Consider the following 25,784-nt stretch of genomic DNA (forward strand, 5'->3'; position numbering starts at 1 on the left):
GACATCAGTCACATGTCCTCTCCACTTCTGCCTTCTGCTCGTTAGTATCGTGAACATGGCGCCGCGGCGGTGTGTTGAGCGCTTACATATTCCAGGTGATTCAAAGCGCCACTTGCTTCGTCTTGGGAGGAACTCTTTAGTGGAGGAAGACACAGGAATAAGGTTACACAAGCCGGAGATCGTCCTGTTTGGAGAGCTCACACGTGATGACAGAGGTCAGGGGAAAGAGAGAGACTCCAACCGCCGCCTTTCATCAAAGCCAGCCAGTTTGAATGGGCTAAGAATTTGTGAGATTAGTATCTACAGCCAAAGCGGTTAACTTCACTCCCAAGAAAGATTAGCTCTCACACCAACAGAACGTATTCAGCTGATACGTTTGGAGGCGAAGAGGAGCGTTAGTGCAGTCAGAAGAAAGCTTTGTTGAAGTTTAGGGCACCTTATCGCTGCTCCGCTGGGCCACAAACCCCACAAGAGTCCGCTGGAAGCTGCAGTGTGATCGGTTCAAAGCATTTCAGTGTCAGCCAGAGAGAATCAGAAGAGACAGAAGTAAAGCAGAGGAGGACGAGGAGGAGGAGGAGGGGAGTCCCTGAAGGGCACAACCGAGATTAAATGATGAGTTAATTTGAGGTGAAACTGTATTGAAGCAAGTCGCTCTCGAGCATCAGTAGATTTCCTTCTGCTAAAAGTGAACCTGGACTCAAAATAAGAAAGTTGGGATTCCACCTGCATGGATTTACAATACAGATTGTCAAACACAGGAAAAGCCAAACACTTTTCTGTCACACCTGAGAGGTATTTAAAACCAACACTCTCCTGAGCGAAAGGACTCTAGATTAAAAGCAAACGTGCTTTGGCAACAATCAGAAGTTACTGCAGGTGGTGCTTTGGCACATAAATTGTTCCATTGTCATGATCCAAGTGAGTCAGATGTGCCGGATTGTTTGGTCATCTATCACCATTCTCTATACTGAGGTTCCTACAGTCCTCTATACATTATGGGTTGTCCTCGACCAAAGACATTTTAACACTCGCACGATTTTGTCGACGAATCGATGAATCGACTGATCTGTAAAACTGAGTTTCTCCACAATGAATCACACAAAAGCACCACTTTAAATCATATGTTTCTTGGAAATTCAGCAATAAAAAAGGAACAAATAAAACCAAAACGGCTGATTAGTCGGAGCGTTAAAATAAATTGAAGTCTGACTTAAAAGAATAATCATGTGCTCACATGGACGCTGAAGGTTTCTCTGGCTGGAGTCATTCCTGCTGTTCATACCGGCCTTTAAGAGATCTCTTCATGATTCACTTATAATGCAAGTGATCCATGATTTGTGCCGAAATGTATTCAAACATTTACCCGAAGTTCATATCAGACAGTCTGAGTTTCAGTCCTTTCAGTACAACATTCCCTTTTCTTGTTTCCATGTTGAACTGCAGTGGAAGGATAGTAAGAAAAACGGGTGGATTTTGTACTAAAAAGACTGATAAGAGATAAGCGCCTGATTATTAACTCTGGGGGCTGAATTCTTACATGAACTTCAGGTAAGCTTTGGAATATATAATGTCTGCACTGAAGGAGGACACTTTACTGTATAGTGTTGTGAGTAAAAACCTTGGCTGTTGTATTTCCTTTGGCCAGTAAAGCATAAATGTTGAAGACAAACCTGAGCTTTCCTAAACCCTGGAGCAGATATTATAACTTTCCTACGTATAAAAAGCTGGAAAAAAAAGCATTTTATTCCAGCGGTTGAAAACATGCATCGCTCCAAGTGTCTACTCTAAAATGCATGAAAAATACAGTGAGTTTGGTTTATGAGCAGAGTAGAGACAACCAGTAACCTAATAAAAAAAACAAGTCTGCCACTCCCTCACACCCACAGAGACAGTGTTGAATCTGCTGTGGCTCCATCTACAGCTCTTGATCCATCTAGACTCATTTAAGTAGGAAAATGTGAACCAGACTCTCTCAGCGGTCGTGGACTTTTCGGACACAGTGTACCAGAGCTGGGTTAATTAGCCAGGTCTCTTTGACATGAACCAAAGCCACATAAAAGGGAGCTCCACTCCCCTAAATGGCTCTCTCCGTCTTAACAGCGCTGGGATTTGAGACGCCAGCCCTCGCCCACTCCCTCGCTATTCAGACTTTTTAATTGCTCCCCTCAACAAAGCACACAACGTAAACACGGCAGCATTTGGTCTATCCGCACACACACACACACACACACACACACACACACACAGCTTTCTCCCTCACACACTTCTTTCACACTCCTTGTTAAAGCACCAGTTCCAGTCTGCATCCTGCTCCAGTGTTTAGAGTACACTGAGAGGTTAACACATCAACCCAAACCAACGGCGTGGATGTGAACCCGTCAGAGCCGGGGTCAGACCCCGGAGACCATAATGCAACTCTCTGTGAAGAAAGCAAAACCACACTAATCGCTGACAAACACACTTGATGTGTGTGTGTGTGTGTGTGTGTGTGTTACATTAAGCAGCATCTCTAATGAGGAAGGTCAAACACAGAAGCCAGATATCTTTATTAAAACGTCTCTGTGTAAACGGGCCGGTGGGCTGCTGTGGTACAGCTGCTCTGAGTCACAGGGAGTCGGCTCAGGAGCAAATACATCTCAAGAGGTCACCGAGGATTGAGAGGAAGCTTATACAGGACTCAATAACTCAACATAAATAATTGAATAATTCAATCTCGCTTTCTGTTTTTTGAGTCAATATAATTTGAGTGCAGCTGTAAACCGAACTGCAGGAAGGTTCTGGACCGTTTGTCCGTGTACTCGTGTCATGTTCGTGTCGAGTTTCACTTCAACGACGTCGAGTGAAAAATGCCTTTTTAATCCTCTTACAGCCCGGGTCATATTGTGTACCTATTTAACGACACATGCAGGAGAAAATACCCAAAAATCTATGAAGATCCAATCATCTTCTCTTCCTGTGAACCTAAATATGATGTGTGGTTACATAAAGCTAGTACCAAACAATTTTGAATCAATAATTTCATGACATCCATCCATCCTGTGCGTGTGGAGCCACAATCCTTTTCATTTTAACCCCGCCTACTTTTTAGCAGTCCAATCAAAGGCGAAGGAAATCTGAGGTACTTGCGTTGTATTTGAGTATTTCCTTTTCATGCCAGAGGATGCAATGCAGAACTGAACACCCCTCCACTCAGCCCTCGTTTTCCAAGCATGTCGGAGGACTACGATGGCCGTCAGTGTTTGGTTTGTCCACTCTGGGCTACTGTAGAAACATGGCGGTGCAACATGGAGGACTCCGTGAAGAGGTACCGCTCCCTATGGTGCAGTAAAGCCACCGGCTCCGAAAATACACTCTCTCTATGCATCAAACAGAAGCACGTGGCAATGAATAATTATGCAGAATAAGTCCAGATTCACACATGGGAGCAGTTTGCCTTCAGTGCTTTCTGTCTACTTGGTCAGTTTTAGGAACAGATAATGGTTTGGGTCACACTAGACCTTCAGAACAATGGTTGTTAGGAACCTAAAGAGGTTTCATGGGCCGTCGGAACCATGTCATGGAACCATGGAGGCTACTTAGAGACAGCAAGAACTGTGATTGGTCAGTCTGGGCTGCTTGTGTTCTTCCCTACAGGTTTCTTCAGCTAGTGAAGATTATTATTAGTGAAGACAACATGAAGCAAGTCAATAATCAGTTAGCAATCGTGTCCTTCTCAGTAGCACACATCTGTCAAAGTGTCCACTTCTGCATGCTGCGACCCCAAGTCACTGTCAAGAACATGAATCCACTGCTCAGTAATGAGAACATGACATTATCCCTCTATTTCACAAAGGGAATCAACTGCTCAACGAGTGAAACCTCACGCAGAAATGAAAATAAATCAATCAAAACCTCCACTGTAGGTATCCATGTTGGCACTGTGGACCCTCTGCAAGTCAAAAAGCTAAAAATCGTAACACTCTCCAGCTTTGCCTGTAAGATCAATATTTCAGAAGCTAAAATAATTTTCACCAGCGACTCCCATCAACTTTAAAATTGTAAAATGACTTATGAAACTGCTCTCGGGGACCCCGGCATCGTAAAACTTGCTCACAAGGCATAAATGACCCTTTTGAGGCTTTTTCTTGTTACAGCTCAGCATTACATTGATCCAACATTCACCGTATTTCAGCAAAAAGCGCGGCATGACGAGTGTCCGCTGTCCTACAGAGTCGTACGCTCTAAGGGAGCACTCCAGTTATGGAGTTATGGTTATAATCACCATTTTATCAGACTCTTAAATTCAAACATTAGGCTTCCACAGCCCCGCTTCTGATGAAGATTGTTCCAATCATTTTCGTACATATTTAAATAAAGATCCCGTCTAAAGACCGACATTACAGTTGAAGTATTTCCCACCCAGGACACCTCTTACTGAGAACAGCTCATATACATGAACAGAGCAGGTGAGCAGAAGGATCCACAGCAGTGATGAGTTAGAGCTTTAGTGAGCGAGAGGCCGGAGGGATTAATGCACAAGTGTGAGCTTAAAGAGGAAAGCCGGCGACTAGCGAGTCTGTCATCTTCACAGCGTGTTAGATTCATGATCACACACGTCTCATGAAGAAGAGGAGGAGGAAAAAACAGGAAGCGCAGATACGCTCGTGTTGACGCGAGGACGTGTGTGTGTGTTTGTTCACCTCTTTGGCTCTCTGCACGGCATCACTGGGGGGGTTCCTGATCTGTGGGGACGACTTGGTGTTGATCTTATCGTAGAGCTGAAACAAAAAGATAAAAGTCAGTCAATCAATCAGTCGGACGGACGAGCCGAGGGCCACACAATGAGGTCAACGTGATCAATGGCGTCTCGTGAACAGCTGAGTGATGAGATCAAGTTGATCAAGGCGGCTCGTCGTCTTCTCATCAATGTTCACAAATTCTGTAAAGCTTGTGTAAAATGTAGGAGGTTCTACACTAGTACAATAGAATACTACGATATAAACAGAGAAATACAGTTTTCAGTACTTTACTTTGACAAATAAAGACGTTATTCTAACTAAATAAACATGATTATAAAAAAGCTGTTGCAGTGCAAACCTTCTGTGAAAACAGTTTGCTTCCTCACTCAGAGGATCTCATCATCAGCAGCTCAGTTTAATAGAAGTCTAGAGGGCCTTGTTTACTGTGAACTGCATTATGTGGCAGGAACCACAGCTATCTTTGGGCGTGTGGAGACATAATGGGGTCAAAAGTTTGGTATTTTTCAAGTGAAATTGGTTCAAAACAAAACATTTATCCTTATTTCTCCCATTTATCATCAGCCTCCCTCTCTGTACACTTCAGAGAGTCCACACCACTGTTTTCCGTTTTGTTCTTTTTCCTTCTTGACGTCTAACTGTTAACAAGAAGGAACTGTTTTCTCATCTCCCGGAGTGAAGGACGACAGACACAAGAGCTTTGTTTATAAAGCTCCCAGCTGACTAATAAACAGCGCTGACTAGACTGGAGTGTAGAGGGGCCTAGTCAGAGACGAGCAGCGTGGGTGCACTTAAGAGATTTCATGTTTGTAGACAAAATGGTCCTGAAACACAACCAGCAGCCGATCAAAGCCATCTAAAACAACCATCCCCATATTCACAGACACATCCGTGTGACGCTTGATGAGCCAGTCGTCTGGTGTATTATCCATTTAACCTGCTGTGCAGAACACAAACAGAGGAAAGCACTCAGAGGCAGACACAGAGGGTCACACACAAATGGTGCTTTTGTACCAGACAGCTCTTCTGTTTTCCCCTTTCTCACAACAGCAGCTGCACCACTGGACATGTGACGGCCATCACAGCGCCTGTGATGGACACACAAACAACATTAAGCATGCATTCTGTGCATTGGATTGAACAGTGAGGATTCAACTCTTCAGTGGTTCAGTTTTGCTTCACCACGTATAGTGACAGTAATTAGACCACAGCTGAATGCTGGTTGTAGCTGTTCTGACGGCCACGCTCAAAAGGCACAGAGCCTGCCATCGTAGCGGGCAACCGCACAAAACAACGGTGCACCACTTTGGAAAAGCATCTCCCGGGACACATTCGTGGTGTTGCACTCGGTTGTACAAAGGAAGTCGGTGTGTAGAATGAAACAAAAAGGGAGCGTGAGAGTTCAGACGTTGCTTATTTTCTCGCCTTTGCACATCTGGCCGATCACTGCATGACGTGATGTTGGATTGTCTGTATGTTTCAGGTTTTAGATGCTGTTAGATGATATGACGAGCCCTTACTTTGAGGCCTATTTAGGACGTTAGTGTTTGTGACATCATGGGGCAAGATACCTGATTTTTACACGTTCAGATTACCGCTTGTAAATCCTAAAAAAAAAAGGAACAATTCCAATCTCCCTCCCAAATATTCCCACTTGTTATCAAGTCCTGAGGCAGTTCCACTCGCTGAAGAAGTTCATGTGAAACAGCAGATGCTACTTAGACTGACAAATGACGGACAAAAGGGATAAAATATGTGTTGGAATAAAGAACGTGGCTCCCTCACTCATTAACATCTAATTTACCTTCTTTCTGCTCGATGCTTTCACAATCATGGATAATTAATGTGCAAATGCTTGCCGTGCATAATGTATAAAGTTTGTGATGTGGACGTCATGGTGCCTGGCAATGATGTTGCTGTTCTGTGAAATTGTTTTCGACATGAAAAAGATTTTCTAATAAAACATACGCGAGTGTCAGAGACCTAAATCTGGGTTGTTAATGTTATTTTGAAGAGAAGTTTTAACGGGAAGCCGGCGTGGTTTTCATTACAGTGGAAAACAACTCCTCAGCTAATGCCATGGCGGTAAAACGCATCTGGTGTATTTCTGTAAAGTGATCCATTTGTGTGATTCTCTAACAGCCCATCCAGACGCACTCACGAGGTCCAGTAGACAGACGGAGGGCAGGAAAATAAAAGGCATTGTGGGTTTTATATGTAAATGAAAATGTGTGTGTGTGTTTCTGTTAAAGAGGGAGGACGTTGCATCTCTCCCCGCTGTGAAAATCAGACTCCACCAGAACAAAAGAAGGGTCCTTCTGGGAACGAGGACACACGTGTGAAGTGTGCATCTGCATCCCCCCCTTCACGAGCAAAGTGTCTCAGAAGGACAAACACAACACGCTCCTCAGGAAATCCTTATAAGACCACCACAATAAACCATAATGAACCACACAGCCCGAGGGCTCAATCGTACTCGGAGCGTGCCGTCCCAAATATTCAGATATTTACAGGTTGGAAACGTGCATCACATGCTGAGAACCAGGCAACGGTAATTCAAGTTTGCAGATTACAACGTTTAGAAATCTGACAGGCACAAGCAATGATTGCATCACATCTTTGTGGCTGTTTCTTTATGTGCCGAAAAGCGGCTCATATTTTAAAAACAATATTAAAGTTCCTATGAGTGACGAGTAAATTCTCCTTAAGGGCAAATTATTACCCCGCCTCCATTAGAAGCCTAAAGAGCTTCGCAAACCGGCACATGAGGAAAAAGCTAAACAAATGCACTCGACTAAAGCTCCTCATTATACATGTCAAACGCCAAACACACACACACACACAAACACACATGGGGATACCAGGCTGCTGACTTTGAATTAGCTTGAGGCATCTCTTCACAAAACACGCTTCCTGCAAACACATCAGAGGGGAAAGCAGGAAGAAGAAACACTCACCCAGGAGACGCTGAAGTGGTTCGTCAGAAAGACGCAGACATCACAGTGCAAACTAGATCTCTAAACCAGCAGCCTCCATCTGCTCGCTGTCTACAGGATCCCTGCTTGTGTCAGCGGTGCGGAGGCTACTTTCAGCCGCACAGATAGTGATGGAGGCCGTGCTTGTTGTGCATAGAACGAAAGAGGCCCGACAATAGAAGCCATTGTTCCTTCACTGCACTCTTCTGTCCTTCTCTGACTCCCCCCCTCCTCCTCTCACATTGGGGCAGGGGTGTGAAACGGAGGCTGAAAAGGAGACATCTGCAGCCCCAGGCTCCCACTGACACTGCTGCACACACACACACACATTTGGCAGATCCACCAGTCTCCTGCAACCCACTTTCAACCTATTCAGCCTCCAGCAACTAGGAGAGCCTTTAAAATGACCCCCACACACACACACACACACACACACACACACACACACACACACACACACACACACACACACACACACACACACACACACACACACACACACACACACACACACCTCTCTTCAGCAATCTCATTTCCTCAATTGCCTCCATGCAAGTCCCAGTGATTCCCTCACATGTTTTCATTTCAGTCCCTTAAACTAGTGTGGTTCTTGAAACCTGTTAAAGAGGAACAACATCTATTTAAGAGCCCCCATCGTTGCAAACATCTGCAGCAGCTCGTCGACAGAGACATGAGCTTATGTCTGCAAGAGTCTGAATCACAGAGGCAGCTCTGAACAGGCCGGTGAGGAAAGTGACTAATCGTCTCCTCTCCTTCAACAGCCACTCACCCTTTCAGCCTAACTGCTCCACAGTTGCTGCTCAGAGATGCTCATACAGATGTCAATGTTTTGGACTTTATATCTGTGCAAAGGACTCTGAATCTCTACCAGCTCCACGGGCCTGATGTATTCCAACAAGTAAGAAAAAGCTGCCAGACAAGGGGTCCTTGTTATTAGCAACACAATATGTATAATATGGCAAAAGCCTCAGAGAAAGAGAAACGCATCCAATAACTTTGTCCTGAGTCAAAGTATTTGCATCAAAGCTGGAACATTGATACACTACTTGCTGTTTTCCAGCATCGTTATTATCATCTTATTTTCTGATTAGTATTTCTCATGTTTTCTCCTCTTGCAAATTCTCCCGTCCTGCCAGCAAATCTTCTGTTCAACACCAAGAGACGCAGAGAGAGAGAACAGAGCAAACTAAATGTATTAGGGAGATAATAACAGACAAAATGAGGCTCTCAGAGTGTCACACAAACTGTGTACTAATCTAAAATGATGTCTTCGCTCCACCGCCGGCTGCTGGGAGCTGTTATTTTGTGACCCAATATGGTGGTTATGTGGCCAAGCAGCTGTTGAGCTGCAGGTCATCACGCCGCTGCTGTGACCAGCAGCTCAACATCTCACAGTCTCAGCGACCGGCCATCAGTCAAGTTCACCGCTTACACTCTGCCGCCGTTTATGTTTAACACACACACACACACACACACACACACACACACACACACATGTGCACAGACGAAATACAGACGGAATTTAATGACACATTTGAAAACATGACCTTTTTAGATTGCCTCCAGAGCAATGAGAGTTCTTGTGTGTGCAGGTGGAAGGAAGCTATTTATGCCTCATATTAAACATGCAATCGTAAAGGCCAGTGCATAATGCTAAGTCATAAACGCTGGTCGTATCCAGGCCGCTAGACATTTTCCACAAGCTCCCAACGCGTTTAATATTCAGCCTTAAGTGAAGAATGAGACTGAAAACATTCCTGTGTTAAAACAGAACAGAAGGCTGCGTTGGTTGGGGCGTGTTGTTTAAGGCGCCGGCGAAAAACAATCCCACAGTCGGTCTGAGCGCGATTTAAAGACGGCCTGCGTATGTTTATGTGTGTTTAAAATCTTTTGTTTTAGAGAGATCATTCCATTTTACAACAAGGCTGCAAAATTGGAGCTCAAAACTTGTCCTTTGATATCACATTTTAATATAAAACTGTGCAACGTGTCTGTCGGTATAAGCACTTCAGCTTCACAGATTTACCTGGAGGACAGACCGCTCAAAGAGAGGCGGATAATTGATCACATCTTGTGGACCGAAGTGTGACTGTTTCCTGTCTCGTATGAAAGGACAAAGCTGGAGAAGGGAGGAGAGAAAGACGAGTAGCTCAGCTCTGGAGTGCGCAGAGTGAATGAAATGTATTGCTATTGAATAAATATCTATATATATATTTTTTTATCCATCCAATGCTCAAGTGCTGCCCAGGAGACAACACCATGGCCAGTGGACCACAGATGACTATGAGCACAGAAGGATTTGGCTCAAATGGAATAAAAAATATTAGTTATTTACTTACAATCCAAGACGTTCCCAGGATGTCAAACATAAACCAGTAAAGTAGAGAGTTCGTGTTCATATTTTGCAGCAGCCTGAAGTTGGATCACATAGTTCTAGAACCACAATGAATCTATAAACATTGTGTAGCATGAACTTTGTTGTTGTACCTAGAATTAGGAGACGCTGCGCTGAAACAGACCTGAATGTCTATTCTGAGCGTTTATGACCAGTTTCAACCACAACACATTACCGCCTCACTTCTCATCATGCCTCTCCTCTCAACGCTGCACCGTGCACGACAATACCAAAAGGGTCAGGTTACGGTTATTTTGAGGCCAAGAAATAAATTGTAACCAACACTGTTTCCTTTATTTTTGCCGTCTTGCTTCATTTCTTATTAAATTCCAAGGATACTGCAGTTGCTGCTACGACGTCCTGCTGCCAGAGAATTAAACTTAACGGAGGCTCTTTGAAGCTTTTATGAACCGCCTGACTAACAAATCATTATTCTGTTCCATTAGTTACCAATAAAGCCATCACAATAAAAAAAGAAAAATGATTGGCTCATAAAAGGTGGATTCATCCCAGTGTGCTTCAGTGTGACACTTACATCGAGCAGTGTGTGTAGATGCTGGTCCTGGAAAACACTGTGAAGGAAATCTAGATCCTTTTCACTGCAGTCTGTCAAAGCGTGGATCTCCTCTAAACTGTCCAACACCTGAGAGACAGCCCCTGCAAAACACACACACACACACACACACATTAGAGCAATGGTCCATCAGTCACCTCAAGGCTCTCTGAATGCATTTACGGTGAGCAGGCAGATGCACTGAAACATTTTGTTTCCTAAAAGCAGTAAAGATAAGACACTAAAAACAGAAAGACGACCTAACAAAGATTTAAGAGTACAGCACACAGAGCACCAGCGGATACCTACGTTCTGCTGCTAGTAGTCCTAGCAGGTAGGAAGCATTAATAGAAACACACAAACAAATAAACACAGACGTCAATATCAATGTTAAAAACAGTCGGAAGCTAATATTGTTGGGAAATAGAAATGTGTCTGCTAGTGTTGTTAATGTCAGTAACACAATGAGAAGGATAAACGCATGCTGAAGTATTAATACTTTGAGAGTCTATAAGCTTGCTTGATGACGAGGGCTTTAACGGTTAGTTCATTTGTGCCGAACATTCACGGTACGCGAGTCTCGGTCCGGTGCACGCAGCTGCATGCAGAATACTTGGTGTGACAAATAAAGGAACCACATTTCAAAAGGAGAAATGTCTATATCTGGAAACGCTAAGCCGTACGCTGTGTGTTCAGCGTTCATACGGAGTAATGCAGAAGTGTTACTAACTTTTATTTCTAACTTCTTTCATGAAGAAATACCCTCCAGTTCTGATACAATCGATGCTATAAGCAGCATCTACGCTAACCTCTTCGGGAGCCGCCCATTGTTGTTTTTATGCAAACAGTCGCCTCTCTGTGCTGCCAGCAGCTCCTCACACCAAGTAAAGCTGGCTGCACCCTGCATAGAGGGGCAGGGTTTAACGTCAAACCTGTAATCCCGCCTCTGATTGGTCCGTGCTCGTGCTTACCGGACACAAATACTTTACTTGAAGCCTGACAAGATGGGATTTTCATCCGATATGTGATCCTGCGATAAATGCGAGAATCCGGCTGCCGTGCACGGTAACCAAACTGTGTGTGCCGATACTCTTCCAGTAATGAGATGAAATGTCAAACGGGAGAGAAGAACGTGAGGCAGCATTTCCTGTGTCATCAGATCCCTGTGTGTAAGGCTTGCACTGTAAGCTGGATGTGGTGCGTTTGAATACAGCTAGAATAAAGTCAGCCTGTAGAAGTAAGAAGCTCTCTCTCTGCAGGGCCTGACAGAGAAAAGCAGAACTTCAACCAGAGGATAAACGAGAGGAAGGAAATGATGAGGGAGGAAGTGTGTCAAAGATGAAAGGATAACACGTGCAACACTGATTGTCTCTGTGTACCTGAGGAGGTGGGGTCTTCGGAGAAGTCATGGAGTTCCTCGGGGGGGTCTCCATAGAAGGAATTAAACTTGTGACTGGACACTGCAGCCAGAACAGCCCCCTGAAACACAACCACATGTGTAGCTGTGAGGACTTATCTCGTAATCATGAAAACAAGCCTCGAACGCTGCAAAATGTGACAATGCCTGCATGTCAGAATGTGCGTGTGTGTGTGTGTGTGTTGATGCAAACCTTCAGCTTCCTCCTGGAGTTGAACTTCCTCAGCTGTTCCACCGTCTCTGGCAGGTGGATCTTGTAGGCATATCTGTCCCTCTCCTTGGAAATGAGAGAAATGTGTAAACTGCATCACAAGGCAATAAGCACGGCCACAAATATATAAGTGACATTTATGGGTGTAAACAAAGCACTGCGGTTGATGTGAACAGATCAAAATGATGATGTTGAGTAACAATATTTAAGAGGAGGTTACATTTCTGACCAATGAGTGCCGTGGTTTATGGTATTGTGGTGCAAGTGTGTATGCTGCGCGTCAAGGGGCAAGAAGTCAACAATAGATGCTGCTTCAACTGGACATTGCAAACAGGAAGTGGATTTGTCTCAACTTTAGCTTTCTACTATTGGGCAACTGACTAAAATATTGCATCGTAACCAGGGACGCCCCTTAAAATGTGGAGATTTGTTTCAGGCGGCTCCCGGACGAATTGCGAGTCTCTCAGTTGAATTGTCATCTGTAAGTACCCCTCCATCACTGTCCACGGAAGACGAGACAATAAAAGCTGCCGCTGACAACACATGACAAGCAGTAACACCGCTGTGCCGGCGCTCACTGTCATTGTTTTCCTGTTGGAGGAGCTGTGGCACCCGAGCGACTGATCATTACGTGATGGCTTTGGGCGACGGGGTTTCACTGTGCTGCTCTGTCTCAGAAAACTTTCACAAAAAGTCAAAACTTTGAATACGTGTCTTAGAGACCCACGCACCAAAGCAGGAAATACTTTTTCAGTTTCCCCACTGACAAATAAACAACACGAGCATGGCTAGAAAGTGCTCCGCCTTACCTTCAGCCAGGGGTGGTTCAGAGCCTCGTAGACGGTGATCCTCTCAGCGGGGTCCAGCATCAGCATGCGCCTCACCAGGTCCTTAGCGCTCTCTGAGATCTGGGCCCATTGGCGTGGATTCATCTACACACAACGGATATAAACAGACATTTCAGCAGACCACCAAGCATCCATGTCCTAAACGTTAAAGGATAATTCCAGTCAGGTGATATTTCTGTAGTCTCGGCCGTCTTTCCTCTCAGTAATAACGGAGGAGCTGATATCTAGGAACACAGCGATGGGGTGAAACTCTACTAAATGATCTAGTTCTCTTTCTCTTTATTTATTTGTTAGAGCTATAGCAAGAACGGTGCTCAAAACCAGGAAGGTGATGTTCACAACGGGTGGTTTTGGGTAAAAAATAATTACAATGTTTACCTTGTTTTCTCTTCCAAACAAGTTGGACAAATGTGGGAATTCGTTTAAATCTTATCAAGTTTCTTTTCTCCATCGAACTTCTATTTAGCAATGTTGCCGTGTTCCTAGATCTCAGCCATTTACTCTGAGAGCGTCATGTTATTTTACCCATTGGAGCGACGTACGGCCAAAAGGTTGTCATATCTATGACCCTCTGCCCTCACCTTGTATTTGCCCCTGCAGATGGCTTCAAACAGGCGCTCCTTGGTGCCGTAGAAAGGCAGACAGCCTGAGAGGAGGATGAAGAGGATGACGCCACAGCCCCACACGTCCACAGGTTTGCCGTACGGCTCTCTCTTCACCACCTCTGGGGCCATGAAGTGGGGAGTTCCTACCCGACCTGTGGTGAGAGGGAGGGCCAGGTCATCACAGTGTACAGCTCTAAAAGTATGCAAAGTCCCAGACACAGTGATGCTCAATAAGACTTCTTTATTCATTATTCATTTCTGTTTTTAATGGTCTCTGATGTAGGAAAAGGAAATGTTTTTGTGCAATTTATGAAACTATGTATTTCCTGCTGTCGGTTTGTCTCTTATTTCTATCTAACAGCTGACGAACTAGACAGCTGTTCATGTCCAGGTTCAAAACTAAAGCTTCATTTTTAGAGTGCAAAAGCTCAGAATCCCAATTTTGCTCTTTTGGTTGTAATGCTCTTGACAGCTGATAGTCTTCAATTTGAAGGATTTTGAAATACAAAAAAAATGTTCTGCTAAGAAATCACTACATACTGTTTGTATGTACATGGTGTTCGTTTTGACGCGCGAGCTTGTTTTGTCAAAATGATGATTACCAAAAAGAAGAATTTCTCCGGGATGTGTGAATTTTAAGTACCGCACGACGAAGTCGGCACTTTGATTGGTCACTAAAATAGCAAGCCGTTGCTTAGTCCCATCTGTGATTTAAGCGCTCCATATGTTCCTCTGTGTACTGATTCGAGTCATTAGGTAACGTGCGAGTGCTGATAGTACAGTTTTATCCAGACTTTGTGTACGGTTGTGTTTGCCGTACCTCCGGCCACCAGTCCCGACTCCCCGAGCTGGATGGCGACTCCGAACCCCCCCAACTTCACCGGAGCGGAGTTCTCTTTGGACGCCAGCAGCACACAGTGGGGCTGAGAACAGGGGAGAGAGAGAAGAGACACTCGTGATTTGATGCTCGTATTTAGCTAATTAAAGAGAAACACCCTCCTATAAATAAAAGAGACACACCCGAACCCCCAAAACCATCACCCACCACGACCACACACCCAAGTAACCCCACGCTGTAGGAGGATCACAGCGGAGGAAGAGTGATATACATTTGATGTTTTGCTTCAGTATCTTAAGCAGAATGTCAAGTTTATTCTGACAAAAGACCTTTCTCAAAAGAAAAAGAAAGAAAATACAGTGACTGCCAGCGGAGAAATTAATCAACTTGCAAATTCATTTTTAGTTCAACTCTCTTGTGAGGGGAGGAATATGTTAGAATACCGCAATGTCACATTATTCCATTACGTTCTCCGGAAACTCAACCGTGACTTTTAGATTTGTCTAAAGTTAAAGCAGCTTCTTGCATCGTTTCACGCTCTCTTTTTGGATTTCCTTATAGCTCAGTACAAGTAAAACATTTGTGGTTGCTAACACCTTCCAACACATAAAACATGTGCGGTTGCATGTGCACATATATGCATGCCTATGTGTACGTATGGCACACACACAATGCCTCTGCTCAGACCCAAGATATCATAATATGATTTCACGAGCAGATGTGTGAATGTGTGACCCTCTGCCTACACATTTAGCTCGAGAGGCTGATAGCAGCTAATGTCTCCTGGGTGGCAATTTAAACCTGGCCCTGCTTTGCCCCGAAAGCACTGCTTTAATTATTGTTGAGGGCATACGATGGGTATTTCGGGAGCCTTTTTCTTTCACAGTTGGCCACACTCAGCGGATACCTCCATATTATACTCGGAGCCCAAGTGGAAAGCATATTGTGTACATACAATTGGAGCACGCTGTGCAATCCCACTGCTTGCTCTCATGTGTGTAATCAGAAGGTCCGCCCTAAGCCCTGCCCTGCCTTTCTCTCTATCTCGGCCAGAGTTCTGCAAAGTGGTAGTGAGGAAAGAGGGGGTCGACCACAGCTTGAAGGTTTCCTCTGTACGACATCACCACATTCTGCACTTCAGCATATCTCTGTATACTTTCTACGACACCGCCGGCGAGGACACAGAGAGGAAACTAACTCTACGCAGCGCTGTTCTTATCGGAACTTTCAATATTTGGAGAGTGGAATATAGACAACAGCGGGGAGTTGAATACACAAAGACAGAAGGGAGGGATCTTGAACTTTATGAGGACGGCATATTGTACAGATTAAGCTCGAGGGAATAAACTGGAGTGAGCGAGAGGAAAAGAAGAGGCGACCAAAAGCACAAGTGATTCTACTCGACAGCAGTTTGTGTGCAAGAAGAAACAAGAGCAAACATTTCTTTAATGGACTTCAATGACTAGGTGAGTACTTCAACAAGTTCTAGTTTGAAGTATTTACAACATTTCTTAGTTTGTTACACAAGCTGCAAGATGAAGAGCAAAGCAAGCTCTTTACTTTTTACTACTATCTCAGTCACTGATCTTTTCATATGCACTGACTGGACGGGCACTGCTGGTTGTTGGGCGCATTATGATAATTAGAACTCACGAGTTCTGCATTTCTATTGATAGATGATATCACGTCGAAAGCAAAGACCCGGTTAACCTGCACAGAGTGATTAATGCTGTGGATTCTTTCTGGTGGTCAGCTGGTGGTATATGTGATGGTTGAGGGCAGGATTAAGGCTGATTTAGGGCTAATCCACACAAGCCTGCACTAATGAATCCAAAAGTTTTATCATGTGAAGCAAAACTCTTAACTCCAAAAATATTCCACACTTCTTTTCTTCCCATTTTGCAGGACTGAGGATCACAAAGACCACCATGACGGAAAACACCTCCACCACGTCTGCCACAACCGGCGAGATGAACTTCACCGCGACCCAAGAAACCTGCGTGGATCACGGCGCGCTGCAGAGCCCGTTGGCGGTGCTCTACTCTATAATCTTCGTCCTGGGTCTCGTCGGGAACCTGGTGGCTCTGTTGGTTTTCTTCTGCGTTGACTCCAAGAAGAACTCGGTGCGGGTGTTTCTCATAAACATCGCTTTTGCCGACCTGCTGCTGGTGGTGTGTCTGCCGTTCAGGATACTCTACCACAGCCGAGGCAATGTCTGGACCCTGGGTCCCATCCTGTGCAAAGTGGTGGGCAACCTCTTCTACATGAACATGTACATCAGTGTCACGCTGCTGGGGCTGATCAGCGTGGACCGCTACCTGAAGATCCACCGAGGTGCGAGGGTGCAGCACAGACTGCGGACCACAAGGTGGAGCACTGCCATCTGTGCGGTCGTCTGGATCGTGGCCTTTGCTTTCACTTTGGCGCTCCTGACGTCACAAAATCCCGCACAGTCGGACAGGTTGGTGACACCTGTAGAGCGCCCCCCCGCTTTAGACTAATCGGTTGTTTTGGTCCTTGGCGACTGAGATTTCTTTAGTCAATTCGTAATTTTTTTAATGCTTTTTCATGCTGACTGACTTGTTTCCAAGAAATTTTAAGTACTCCAATAATCAACAAAATTGTTTACTTAAAAGCGTTGGCCGACTAAGAATTGTTTGAGCTCTTCTTATAATCAAACTACTGTTTTTGTCCCCCACACATGTTGCTGTTTCCAGATGTTTCCACTACAAGAAGCTCCATAACGCAAAGTGGAAAGCCTACATCAACATCTTTGTGGTGTTTGTCTTCTGGCTCGTCTTCATCTCTCTGGTGGTGTCTTACGGCAAGATCGCACTCAAGCTTCTGAGAGCATCGCAGGAGAAACCGGACCTGCCCAACGCCTCCCGCTACGCCCGAACTGCCAGGAAGTCCTTCTTCATCCTCTTCCTCTTCACCGTCTGCTTCGTCCCCTATCACATCGTCAGGGTGTTCTACATAAAGACCCAGATCACCGACACAACGTGTTTCTGGCAGGGAGTTGCTGACAAAGCCAACGAGGTGGTTCTGCTATTCTCTGCCCTCAACAGCTGCCTGGATCCTGTTATGTACTTCCTGTTGTCCTCTTCGGTGAGGAAGGAGGTGCTGCGCTTGGTGGGCAACATGTTTTGCGTGCGAGACGTTGGTGGAGTCAGCGGGAGCAGCTCCAGCGTGGAGCCGGACGGTAAGAGCGGGAGGACTAGCAGAGCACAGGAAAGCGTCAGCTTCAGCAACCATTTGAAGGAGATGACAACGACCGAATCCAGCCAAGCTGGAACGTAAAAGGCGCTCCGAGACAGCGAGTCTCCACCGTTTCCAAAGTCAACATGACGGCAACCGCACTGCTGAGGAGCAGGGCAGCAGGAGCAGCAGCAGCAGCAGCAGCAGCAGCAGCAGCAGCAGCAGCAGCAGCAGCAGGGAGAGTTGACTGTCGCTCTCCTCAACATGTACTTCTATTTGCTGCTGTCGCCTGAGTTTGATGAAGGCAGGAACTCATCTTACAGGAGTATCATGAACTATACATCTACAGTGAACAAACATACCTGATAAAAGTAAGAAAGGTGGAACAGCAGCAGCTTCATCAGTTTGAATCTCCCGTCTGAGCGAATAAAGCTAAGCTCCTTAAACTTGCATTCTAATTGTGTCATTTTGCTGAAGCTATGTTGTGAATGGTGTCATACTGTCAACATCTCCGCTTTACTTTAAGCAACAACCTGCTGTCACCTCAGGCCAAATCTATCCCACAACTATGTTATTGTATATATTGTGCATTTTTATATTTAACATTTTTTCACTCTGTTATTTGTATTGCCTTGTTTTAGCTGTACCTATAAATGATAAATAAAAATGTCCCCTTGCGGGATTAATAAAGTATCTAATCTAATCTAACTCCGTGGTGAGATGAGAGCTGGTGGATAACTGATGCATCTTGTACTGTAGCTGTATTTTGACAGTTGTATTAAGCCTTTAGTAGGTATTTAGGCACTTGAGGCTTTGGTGTGTGTGCATTTCTTAACATATGTGGGACCACTCACTGAAGAGACTTTCAATCACACATGAATGTGAAGATAACATCTGCTCCAAATGGGTGAGGAGACTTCCAAGACAACCAGTTTACATTGTGTCAACAATTACAAACTAATAACTATGTTCATTACGTATCATCTGTTGATTATTTTTCCCCAGATAAACAAAGACAAAACTCAAGTTGACAGCCATGCTTGCGGCCCGGTGAGGCTGTAAATGCTAATATATATATAATAATACTAACATGTGGACGTGTATCTGGTATAATGTTTACCGTGTTCACCATCTTAGCTCAGCTTGTTAGCAATCTTACATTAGCTAATTAGCTTTCAACTCAAAGTCTTCAGTTTTGCAGGTATTTAGTAATGAGACAATGGATTTGACAAATGTAAAAGTGGACCTGAAGGTGGCAGTAGAGTCATTAAGTCATTAGTAAACAGCATGAGTGCAAATCCATGAGGTAGGCGTTGAGACAATAGTGATAACTTTGACCTGATTGTGGCGCCACAGAAAGAGTCCGGAGACCACCAAAGCCTCTCTTGGTACCGTGCTTATCAGAAGTGTAACAGCAATCGATTGAATAGTTGTGTTGTATAATGAAGGTCACTCTGGACAAAAGGTGGGGATGGACCACCATATCCATCCAGCTGGTAGCATGCTAAAATAAATGTTCCAACCAATTTCTCAGAGCTTCAAATTGCTTATTTTGTCCAGATTCAAACATTTTAAATTTACAATGAAGTAAAACAGAGAAGAGCTGCTAACATCTGGAACCAATGTTTAGAATGTTTTATCTTGATACATGACCAAATCAATCTATTATCAAATTCGTTGATGATTCATATTCAGGCGATTGACTGAACGATCAATCATTTCAGTTCAAGAAGAAAGCCTGAACTTCATCAGTGTTGTGTTCTTAAGCAGGAGTTCATCATCATATCTGTCACTGTATTAACGTAGAGCAACCAGTGATAGCTCAACTACCACAAGTAGAACATTGGGATCACCAAAGAAAGGATTTCCATTTATTTATTTAAATCAAGTACTGCTGGAGTACAAACAATGGAGCAACACGTGACACTAAGAAGACGCAGACGACATCAAAGCCGGAACTTTCACGACAAATGCTGATCACAGAGAAGCTTTCACTGAGATGAAAGTGTCAGGCTTCACCGAGGGACAACCGCTCTTTGTAAAGAGTCAGAGCTTTTTGTGATATGTAAAAAAAACACTTTGTACTGTATTTACTTGTTTTCAAAGCAAATGCCACTGTGGTTAATCGTGTTGTTTATTAACTGAGAATTAAAAGAGTTCAACGGGTCAATCAATATAGATTCTACAGCGTGACCAGAGGAGAGAGAACGCTTCCAACTCGCTCTTCTTCTCAGCGAGAACTAGAGCAGCAGTGCCACCACAAGGCAGGATAACACAACCGGCCGTGTTCACATCACTTCTGTGTAGTGAGGACTGAAGTGTTTGTGTGTGTGTGTGTGTGTGTGGGTGGGTGGGGTGGGGGGGGGGGGGGGTGTTGAAAGAGATAGAAGGAGACTCTAAATTCTACATGAGGAAATAAACAATATTAAGAAAAAAGGATTTAATACAATACTCAATATATGCATTATATTTGTAAAAAATAAAACCTTGAAAAGGAGGATTGCAAAATTAGCTGAACTCCTCCCATAATAATGAATGCTGTCAGCATGCACCACCTTTCATGTAGGACTTATTCAAATACACAAGCACAGCGTGCCACAACTTCTCACCCTCGTTATCTATTCTCAAGCAACACACTACGTCACTTTCGTCATCACGTATGGTGATTGAGGAAGTAGAAAACAAATATAGCATCTGTAACACTGACCCAAACACATACTGTATATACACACACACACACACACACACAAGAGACCAGCTCTGAAACGTCTATCATGAACATCTAGTTCGTTAAGAAGCAGGAAGCTACAGGTTTTGCATCGAGCCGGCTGCTAACTGCTGTTGACATTCATCTGTGAATTCTTCCTTGGAGAGAGTTGTGCTGTTGATGTCTTTGAATGATTCCGTGTGTGGTATGTATCACGCCTGATCTGGATGTTCATTTGGACACGTATCCTCATTTGCTGAATGTTTATCACTTGTGGTAATCGTAACAGATAAAAAGAGTTTAATGAACGTTGTTAAAATATTGTGTAACATTACATAAATTTGGCCGTCACTTTTGCCGAAAGTGTTTTGCACTTTTTCTTTCTGGTGAACACATACGGGGTGTTTAGCTCGAAGACGAGAGCAAAACACTGACTAATAATTAGTGTCAATCTGCTTTACCATCTGTGCTTTTCTATATTTAGCATAATATCACAAAAATGAAGTAGAAAATACATGAAAATATGGAGGAAAAATAAAAATATCTCAATTCTAAAATGCTGCAATATGTTGAATGTTTTCTTTTTTTCTGCTCATTCAGATATTTTTAGGCAATGACTTCAGGGGTAGTTTGAAAATAAATGTTCAAGTTAAAATTAACACGCGTTCTGTTAATCTATCACGATCATATCGCACCTAGACAAATATAAGCGCTGACCTGTTATATCTTTAGGTTTCTGTCTCGCTTATAGCAGCTTTGTTTCTCTGTCCTCCCTCTCTTATCCATCATCTTCCTACAGATCAAATGGAGTACACACCGGATAACGCCTCCCTCTCCTCCTCCGTGCTCACCCTCTGCCCCACCGCCGCCACGCTCTTCTTCCTCCCCTCTGCCTACACACTCCTCTTCCTCACCGCTCTGCCGGGCAACGCGCTGTCTTTGTGGGTGTTCCTGCGGTGCATCGCCACCCTCTCCCCCGTCCACGTTTATCTGTCCCACCTGAGTATTTCCAACCTGATGCTGGCCCTCACCACGCCCTTCCTGGCGGCGTACTTTGCGAGGGGCTCGGTCTGGACAAAGAGCGGCGTCCTGTGTCAGCTGGTCGTGCACGGCATCACCCCGGTGTTTTACGTCAACATCAACATCAGCATGGTGATCCTCACCTGGGTGGCCCTCAGCCGCTTCGCGGCCCTCATCCAGCACACCCACGCCTCCAGGCCGAGCGGCTGCATAACGCTGCTGCCGCTCGGCTTCTTCGCCCGTCTCACGCAGGCCTCCTTCGCCAGCAGGGTGTGTGCCGCCGTGTGGGTGGTGACGGTCGGGAGCACGGTGCCGGTGACGGTTTACTACTCTGTGAACGAAGCCGCGAGCGGCGATGCGGCTGTGAAGGATGGATGTGTGGAGATGTGCTACAACCCCGCGGTGGAGATAGGGGGCAGGCGGTCCGCAATGCTCGCTGTGCCCGTTATAACCATGTTCTTTGTGTTTTACCTGCTGGTGCTGCTGTCCTACATGACCGTGTTGAGGCATATCCGACGCTCACGTCTCAGCACAAGGCTGAAGAACTCCCAGAGCCTGCTGGGGAGGGTGCTCCGCAACATCGTGGTCATCCAGGTGGTTACAAGTTATATCATACGTATGTTTATTGCATTTATGACCATAACTAATTCCTATTGCTCGAGTCAAACATGAATCTGTTTCAACCTACTCCTCTCAGGTTGTTCTTTCAGTTTGTCTGCTGCCGTACCATATCTTCAAACCCATCTTTACTTCTTTGGTAATCGACCGACGTCAGCTGATGTATTCGCCTGGCAACCACTGCCACCCACTCTCCATCTTCGTCGAGGTGACTGAATATCACCGTGATGCAAATGAATGCTATTCTTTACTACCGTACCGAGTTATGACCGAGTTTCTCTCTCCTCTTCCTCTAGCTGAAGAACTGCCTGCTGTTTCTGGCCGCATTGAGAAGTGCAACTGACCCTTTGATGTACTACCTGTTAGACAAGACCTTCCGTCATAAAATCCTCAGACTTTTAAGGTGCCACCAAAACGGCCCCAGAGGCGGACCGACGAGTTCGGCGATGGGAAGTGACAATCAGAGGGCCGGACACTTGGAGGATGGAACTGTGGATTTAACTCAAGGAACTGTTTTGTAGCCGGAAAATGTTTCTTTTAAATGAAGACGGACGTTTAAAAACGTATAAAGTGATGGCGTCCCGGTAGTCTAGAGGTTAATATATAAATATATAAAGTGCAATGTCTTATCTAGCCATGTCACTCCTTTCAAAAAAATAAAAAAGTGTTGTGATCTATGAGAACATTTTCTTTCAAATGTACAAGGAAATGCTTGTGGAGCACCAATCATGTGCAACAACAGGCTATACATATTTGATGTCCATGTGTGCTCAACCTTGTTCGGTAATTGTGTGTAAATTATTGAGGAGGGATTACAGAATGTGTGCGCTGGTGTTTGTGAAGAAGGCGTTGGAGACTTGTGTTGGGAGAGTTTTCAAGAAGACAATGTTCTGTGAAGTGTGGCCCCTGCAGATGCGTGTCGCCCGAGGGGCCCGGGCTTTACAGACTGAAGCAGGCAGCAGAGAGAAGCAGACCCCCCCCCCCCCCCCCCCCCCCCCACACACACACACACACACACTCACTCACTCACACACATACACACACAGGCCAGAGGAAAAACACACAGCACGCATAAAAGAAACGGAGCCAGGAGAATTCACGGGGAGAGGGGGAGAATGTATAATAACGAGTGATGTGCTGAGCCACAGTCTGAGCCTTCGCTGCTTGTAATATACTGTAGCTGGAGGGATACCATCCGAGAAAAAGTCTCATCTTCCTGTCAGAAGGAGGACACACACTCGGGCTTAAAGAATACAGAAAATTAAAGAAGTACTGACATATTGAAGCATTTACATCAACGTAGCAAAAGACACAATGTGATAAATTGGTCATTGTGCCTTTAATAATATTAATAGTTAACTAAATAAATCAGAAATGTTAATTGTTGTATAATAGATAACCCTATTGAAAATTAGATTGATCTGGAAATGATAAATATTATGTTTAACCTGTACATTTTAATAGTTTCCCCCAAACACATACAGAAGTTGTTTTTACGACGGTAGCACTAATATCTGCAGAGCTTTCAGTTCCATCGACTCAGAGCTTCTTTCATCACAGACATGACAGCTGGTTAGTAAAAGGACGCTGACGAGAGAGATTTTAGTCACTCCGACTGTAAAACTGTAAAACATTTGGGTACAAAACAAGGATTTAGAAAAGTGAGGGAGACCTTTTCTGTCCATAACACCATTGTTTAAAATAAAAAAATTGTTTATGTGACACAGTTTACTGGCCTTCACATGCACATTTGTGTGGACTTTTATTTTCTGACACACACACACCTCATGTAAGAGTGCAGAAGGGTTTCCCGTTCTCGCACTTAAAAGTGCCTAACACATTTGTTAGGCACTTATAAAAATAAAACAAAAGTCAAGTTGCTTCGGTCTACGGGCAGGAAGGGCGGGTCTAATATAAGTCACACTCACTTTCCCATCCCCCGACAAACTTTTAGAAGCTTAACTTAAAGCATTTTATCTCTCATTTGCTGAAACCATCTCCTTACTGAATGATTGTGACTATTATCTAAATAATTCCCCCAATTGTTTGGCTTCATCACAGACACCAGCGGCCCGTATCAAAAGACACCGTGTATCCGGTGCATGCATGTACACATGTGTGCGTCTGTGTGCATTCTTCCATTGATTTGTTGTTGTTGTGAGTCTCCCCGGAGATGGCATTAGTTCCAGTGGCTGTCCATTGTTGTCAAAGAGGCAGGCACACGATGGCTGATTATTGTTTTTGTGTGTTCAAGCAAAACGCTCTCAGACATGAGAGATCATCGCTACCGGCACTCTCGGGAGGTGGGAGGCTGTTAACGGCGCTTTTAAAAGTCACCAGTCGATCAATGAAAAGTTCTTCAGACAGTGAGCAGCATCCCGTCTGTATGTTGTCATGTGGACTTTTATTTTCTGACACACACACACACACACACACACACACACACACACACACACCTCATGTAAGAGTGCAGAAGGGTTTCCCGTTCGCAACTCGCACTTAAAAGAAAATAAGCTCAATGTAACACTCTTATCTCCGGATGCCATGTATATATAACGAGACCTCTCTATTCTCACATTTCATTCGCGTCAAGCTGTAACACCAAGTGTAAGTGTAAACATAGCTTAGCGTGAACGTAGTGTGGGCGTTTAAAAACAAACAAACAGCTGTTAAGGCTGCGTTCACACCTGGCGGCAACCTCCTGGTCTGAAAAGTGAAGCCAACACTGAAGAGCCTTAAACTTGTTTTCTCTCTAATGGCTGTGAGGGGGCGACTCCTCTGGTTGTATAGAAGTCTATGAGAAAATGACTCTAATTCTCTCCTGATTTATTAGCTCAGTAAACATTGGAAACATGAGTTTATGGTCTCAATCTCTAGTTTCAAGTCTTCTTCTATACAGCATGATGTTCATCTAGTAAATGATGGTTTCACTGGAGTAAAATAGACAAAGCAGGGGATGCTTCAGGGCGGAGCTACCTTTGTTTTGTCCAACTGCGTGCATGCACTGCATATAGAATCGTTAATATCACAGGAGAGAAATCACATATACACGTGTTAAAAGGAGATATCTGTCGCTGGAAATCTCCAATGACAAAAGCACAATATGAGAATGGAGACGACAAGCTGCGTCCGTCTCTTTGTCTCTTCGACAGTTAGACAACAACTCTGGGAAAACAAGAACAGCTACAATTACATAAATTACAACAAAAACTGCCATGAATGTGACGAGCGCCGTGGTACACAAAGGTGTCATTTTGCCATCAAACCCGGACATCTGAGACACATTTCAAACCAGCAGATCGAGTATAAATGGATGCAGATATTTCTGCATGAGCGTGCGACGGCGTGTGTGTGTGTGTGTGTGTGTGTGACTGTGAAACCTCAATGTCATCTTTTCATGGTCGACACCTTAAGGCCCATTGAATGCCATTAAATAAGCTATTAGCTCTTCCATGCAGCCACACATCATCACACAAACAGCACTAACAAGGCAGCTAATAGTCCTCTGTGTGTCTCACAAAGAGGTCCGAGTGAACCAGAGGCTCATTTTATCTGGTAAAAACAGCTGACATTCAAGTATTCAGAGGGGACGTGAGTCCTTTCTCCAGCTATTTCACTTTCACTACCTATTCATATGTAGAA

General features: G+C 44.5%; 3 protein-coding genes across 9 annotated transcripts in view; 2 read left to right on the forward strand and 1 right to left on the reverse strand.

Annotated features, from left to right (window-relative positions):
* The window catches only part of caska (calcium/calmodulin-dependent serine protein kinase a), a 96,010-nt gene that overhangs the window by 19,254 nt on the left and 50,972 nt on the right, over nt 1-25,784 (reverse strand). For 4 of the 7 annotated variants that reach the window (XM_079170004.1, XM_079170002.1, XM_079170000.1 and 1 more), the window contains exons 6-13: nt 14,582-14,684; nt 13,738-13,913; nt 13,118-13,240; nt 12,291-12,374; nt 12,060-12,159; nt 10,663-10,784; nt 4,680-4,757; nt 87-134 (exon numbers count right to left, since the gene is read on the reverse strand). In XM_079170004.1, the coding sequence (XP_079026130.1) occupies nt 87-134; nt 4,680-4,757; nt 10,663-10,784; nt 12,060-12,159; nt 12,291-12,374; nt 13,118-13,240; nt 13,738-13,913; nt 14,582-14,684 (834 nt within the window). The remainder of the gene's footprint in view (nt 1-86; nt 135-4,679; nt 4,758-10,662; nt 10,785-12,059; nt 12,160-12,290; nt 12,375-13,117; nt 13,241-13,737; nt 13,914-14,581; nt 14,685-25,784) is intronic. The other 3 variants (XM_079170005.1, XM_079170003.1, XM_079170001.1) reach the window with 1 other exon arrangement.
* Nucleotides 15,897-17,899, forward strand: gpr34b (G protein-coupled receptor 34b; the record flags this gene model as incomplete). Its single annotated transcript, XM_079170205.1, has 3 exons — nt 15,897-16,065; nt 16,505-17,060; nt 17,317-17,899. The coding sequence occupies exons 2-3, from the start codon at nt 16,528-16,530 to the stop codon at nt 17,897-17,899; spliced, it is 1,116 nt and encodes a 371-aa protein (XP_079026331.1). The 5' UTR covers nt 15,897-16,065; nt 16,505-16,527.
* LOC306704471 (putative G-protein coupled receptor 82) lies at nt 20,616-22,813 on the forward strand. The gene is made up of 4 exons (XM_079170837.1): nt 20,616-20,709; nt 21,304-22,118; nt 22,222-22,350; nt 22,439-22,813. Exons 1-4 carry the CDS (start codon nt 20,685-20,687, stop codon nt 22,661-22,663), a joined length of 1,194 nt encoding a protein of 397 aa, XP_079026963.1. The 5' UTR covers nt 20,616-20,684; the 3' UTR covers nt 22,664-22,813.

The sequence above is a fragment of the Pholis gunnellus genome (assembly GCF_910591455.1).
Source record: "Pholis gunnellus genome assembly, chromosome: 12".
NCBI lineage: Eukaryota > Metazoa > Chordata > Actinopteri > Perciformes > Pholidae > Pholis > Pholis gunnellus.